We start from the raw sequence: 5,185 nt of genomic DNA on the forward strand, positions 1-5,185 counted from the left end.
TTTTTTTTTTTTTTTTTTGTGTGTGCTCACAATTACCAAAAAAAACAAAGATTTTCATATAGAAAGTCAAAATAGGAACAAAAAAATAGAAAAAGGGTATAAAAAAATGAAGAATTTTGAGATGAACATGAACACAAACCTGAGGAAGAACAAGTTCATAAGATGAGTAAAATCCAGCAACATTATTCCCATTGCTTCCAAAGATGGAGGACATGGTTGTGGCCGGTGTTGTAATCCCGGCTGGCATGTTGGAGATTAAAGACAGAACAAAGAATCCGACAGAACCATATGAGATGTACATAAACGCCCACGAAGATCTCGGACAATATCCTAAAATGCTTCCTTTTTTTCTATGTATATGCCTCCTTCTCTCTCTCTCTCCTATCTGCAACAAAAACAATTGTAAAAGAAGAAAAAGGAACAAAATTTGGATCAAAATTAAGAAATTTTTAGGGTATTTGAAGGGTTTTGATCTGGGTTTTTACCAATTTGAAGGCTTTACTTCAGATCTGATCTGGGTTTTTACCTTTTGATGATTATCCTCCAAGTTTTGTGTTGTAAGAGTGATATAGCTTGGTGGGTGTGGAAAAAGGCGCGATCTTGAAGTGAAAAAATTAGGGTTCTTGAAGGAAGAAGATGAGTTTCAGAAGAAGAAGAAGAAGAGGAGGAGGAGGAGATGGAGGAAGAAGAGGCAAGAAAGGAGTTATTGCAGAGCGTATTGAGAGGGTGCAATGGCATTTAATGGAGAAGGAAAGAGGTGTAATTGCAGAGAGAGAATTTTGGAGATTAATTTGAAGCCCTTTGAGAGGAGGGGAGTGTATATATGATATGGTGCATCGAATGACGGCTACCAAACCCTTTACGTTACTATATACTCAAAATTATGTATATCCAAGCCACGGACATTCAAATCTTTTATCGTTTTGGTCGAAGATACATGTTTAATTATCGATTGTTCGTTCGGGTTTCTTTAAGGGTTTGACTAATCCGTGTGGTTTGATAAAACTTACGTGTATAGTCGGTTTATGAAGATTTTATCGAATTATACGGACTATTTATAATAAACGTTATGTGGGTTTGGATTTGCGTATACCAAACATATATTCATTTTGACCATTTGTTGTCTTCTTGAATTATTACAAAAGGTTAAAAAATGACTTTTTATGTCTTTATTTGAAGACTAACCCTCTTCATCAATGAAGATCGTCCTAGACTTTACCTTATTTTTAATTTCATTGATTAAATACTAACCAATTGTTGTATTTATCAAGAAATTTATTTATTTTACAACCTACAAAGATTAATTATATCAATCATAATCATTTGGTTATCATTGCTTTAATCGTCGAGCTATTCTCATGTTTGTTTTAGTACAATGTTGTTAGAAAATATTGTTTGTTTTGGCTCGTTACGTATCGTCGTCAACCTTAAAGCTTTAGAAGGCGTATGTTGAGAATGTGTTTTTTTTTTTAAAGTGAAATGAATGGGTAAATGGTGGTAAAAAAGTGAGTTTAAGATGAGAAACGTAAGGTTAATGTTTGAAGTGGGTAATGAATGGGAGATAAATAGAATTAATTAAGGGGTGAAATTAGAAGATAATGGGTGAGGTAAGAAATATTTTGGTGAAATAAATGAAGCCCAACAACATAAAATCTTGAAATAATGATTTGGATATGGAAAAGAAAGGTGTAATATCGTTGTCAATGGTAGAGAATGGAACAAATTTGGGGAATAAGTTTATTATTGTTTCATATATACTTTCTAATGCATTTATTATTTATTCATAATAAAGTAGTACACACTACACCTTTGTCACAAATCATATAATTCTACAATTCGAGATTAACTACTCGAACTTTGTATCGGTACATCTCGAGTTTCATAACTAACTCTAATATCTGTTTAGAGAGTTTAATAGTACGTGGGTAGAGAGATTCGAATTCCTAGCCTTTTGGTCGAAGATATATGTTGAGTCATACTCAAGTTGGCTATGAAAATTGAGCATGAGTGTAACATTCTAAGCCCACTACTAGTACATATTGTCCGCTTTAGTCCGTTACTTATCATCATCAACCTCATGATTTTTAAAACGCGTCTGTTAGGGAGAGGTTTTCACACCCTGATAAGGAAAGCTTCGTTCTCCTCTCCAACTAATGTGGGATCTCACAATCCACCCTCTTTGGGGATCAGCGTCCTCACTAGCAAGCTCTAATACCATTTTGTAACAGTCCAAGCCCACTACTAACAAATGTTGTTCGCTTTGGCCCATTATGTATAATTGTCAGTAGGGAGAGGTTTCCACACTTTTATAAGAAAGGGTTTGTTCCACTCTCCAACCGATATGTGATCTCACAATGACTTACGAAAACTAATTTTGATAACCTATTTCTATACATGTAAATCATCTTATGACCTATCGATTCAATCGTGGGGTAAACATTCCGAAATGAGTTCGGATAGAAATTTAGGGTTAATTTTTGTTCTTAGGTTTGTAAATATTAAGGTTGCAAGAGGACCAAAATTAATCAAAATGTTTTTTTTTTTTTTGGGTTATATATGTCAAAGAAAAAAATGTGGGGCTAGGAAGGCTTAATGATTTCTGATTTCTGAGCAACAGGCTCTGCATGGCAAACCCTATTTACTTCCTTCATGCACTCTTCCCCTTCCACTTTTATATATATATTATATAATGAAAAGAATTAAAAAAATTAAAAATAAGATTAATACGAAGATTTACCGAAAATACGCGAAGTTAATTTAAATATTAGAATGAGACACAAAATTAAGTACATACGTCATTTTTTTAATACGAAAGCTATTTATATTCTAAAGTTTAATGAAATATTATGTGATGTTGATTGAATTTAAAGCTTATAATAAAAAGTGAGAGAGAGGGTTTTAAAAATTCTTTCAAAAGTAAGAACGGTGGAGTGAGTCCCACGTGAGAACCAAGTGTCAAAGTCTTACTTGGAAGTTGAAAGCTACCATTGTCGCCCATATAGAGTGTAGAAAATTCTATTCGATCAATAATCTTTTTCGTCTTTTCTTTTAGATTGGATTCAACAAGATTGAATCAAAATTTGATGTCTATAGCCTTAGGTCAGGGGACGTGAGATGTCTTGGCCAGCCACAAGTCGACTAGACTTCTCGAGCTTTTGGTTTAACTCACCCATGCTTATTTGAGCCACGGGTATGGACAGTAGGGTTCAAGGTTAGATTAGAGTTAGGCTTGATTGAGCCAATATTTATAAAATGACGTTAATTAATTACATTTCAGTAATTAAACACATTTTCCTCGTACTTCAGACTTACACACTTGTATTTATGGATTTTTTTTCATCGTACATTTTGCTTATTTAATTTAAATTTATTTAACATCCATTAATTCCATTTTTTGCTAAGGTGAATATATATATATTATTATATAATAAATAACTACTGTGTTGGGTTGGGTCCCAGTAGGGGAATGCGTCTCATTCGTATTAGCTGTCATATGGATGAGGGTAAAGGCAAGTTGCTTTCACCCATAACCCAAAATATTTACTCTTTTACTTTTAACCCCAGCTTTCCAACGCAGACCGCCGTTGAAAACGATCAAACAATGCAGTAAAAACATCAAAATAAGTACCAAAACGGTTTTCTCCAATTGGATTTGATGTTCGAATTATATTTTTAATTTCTAACTTGAATTCGCTTACCAACTTTAAATATTCATAATAATCTTTAAAATAAGTAGGACGAAGTTGTAACTTTACTTTCAAGTCGAGTTGATCAAACTAAAAAAAAGTCAACCCACGAATAGACCCGAGTTTCAATTTTCTATAAATTCAACCAAACCCAAACTAAAAAGAAAAATAGAGCCCAACTCAACTTTAAAGCTTGGATTGGTAATTTGTCGGGTTATCGAATTATATGAACTCCTCTTAGAACAATAGTGGAAAAATATCTCAAAACATAAGACGATAAATTTTTTAAATTACAAATTATTAGTGGATCGAATTTTTAAGTTATTTTCTATTTAGTTAAAATTTAAACAAATATAACAAATTTTCATATTTTCAATTTGTATAAAATATGTCTTTAATTTTAAAATATTTGATAAATCTTGAGTCTTGCAGGTTGCAACAAAGGATCCATTCACTTTGGGCTTCATGTTTTGCCCCACAATCTAATGGGCCAATCTGGACCCCAAATAATCAAAGCTCGGCCCATCTGTAATCTCAAGAGTAATAAGGATCTTTTAGAAATAACATATATTTACCATAAATACTATCTGTCTATAAAAATTAAAAATAATAAAAATTAGATTTTTTATTCCCAAAATTAAATTACGATGTCATGAAATTCTTAAATTCTAGATCATAAAAAAGAAAATAATTCTTTAAAATTGAGTCTAACTCAACGACAATTGACATGTATTCTTAACTACGAGATATATTCGAATCTCGAATTTAAAAAAGGTTAATCACATTAAAATATATATATATATATATATATATATATATATATATATATATTATTAAAAATAAAAATGGTAAAAATGGTAGGTTAGACATGTCTACAAAATCTAAACCAATTTATAAATTGGTTTATTAATATTTAAATATATATAATTTATATATTTTATTGTTGCCCTTTTCCAATCCAATAACAAACGTGACCGCATTTCCTCTCTCAAGTCCTACAATTGCGAGCAAATGATATCTCCACATCATTAATGATAATAAATAGCAAATGAAAAATAATAATAATAATTTTTTAGAAGCTATATTAATAAAAATATTCATAAACTTTTATTTATTTAAAAAAGGTTAAAAAATACTTTTAATTAGTTTTAAAAAGTTTTTACTGAATACTCTGTGATTTACTTCTTCAAGTTTAAGGATATTAACGATAAATAATGTTTTTATAAAATTTATTAAGATCACTCTTGAAAGTTTTTTAGTATATTTAAAATGTGGTATAAACTGTTTCGTCTTTTCAAAAATATTTAAAATTTTGAAAGGGGTAAAAAGTCAAATTATAAAGCACGAAGGTCAACTTGTGAAGAAACAGTTTGTGTATGTTTATAACTGGAAGATTATGATATAACTTCCATGGCCCACACTCCCTCCACCTCCATTTTCCCCCCTTATAAATACTCTTCCTTTTCTTTTCCTCTAAGCCCCCCCCCCCCCCCCCCCCC

General features: G+C 31.3%; 1 protein-coding gene across 2 annotated transcripts in view; it reads right to left on the minus strand.

Annotated features, from left to right (window-relative positions):
- The window catches only part of LOC111451067 (homeobox-leucine zipper protein HDG2-like), a 5,552-nt gene extending 4,749 nt beyond the window's left edge, over window positions 1-803 (minus strand). Inside the window, exons 1-2 of one of the 2 annotated variants that reach the window (XM_023091328.1) lie at window positions 486-803; window positions 140-385 (exon numbers count right to left, since the gene is read on the minus strand). In XM_023091328.1, the coding sequence (XP_022947096.1) occupies window positions 140-301 (162 nt within the window). In that variant the 5' untranslated portion in view covers window positions 302-385; window positions 486-803. The remainder of the gene's footprint in view (window positions 1-139; window positions 386-485) is intronic. The other variant, XM_023091327.1, reaches the window with a different exon arrangement.
- Between the last annotated feature and the right edge of the window lie 4,382 nt (window positions 804-5,185).

Source organism: Cucurbita moschata, unplaced genomic scaffold, assembly GCF_002738365.1.
Source record: "Cucurbita moschata cultivar Rifu unplaced genomic scaffold, Cmos_1.0 Cmo_Scf00013, whole genome shotgun sequence".
Lineage (NCBI taxonomy): Eukaryota > Viridiplantae > Streptophyta > Magnoliopsida > Cucurbitales > Cucurbitaceae > Cucurbita > Cucurbita moschata.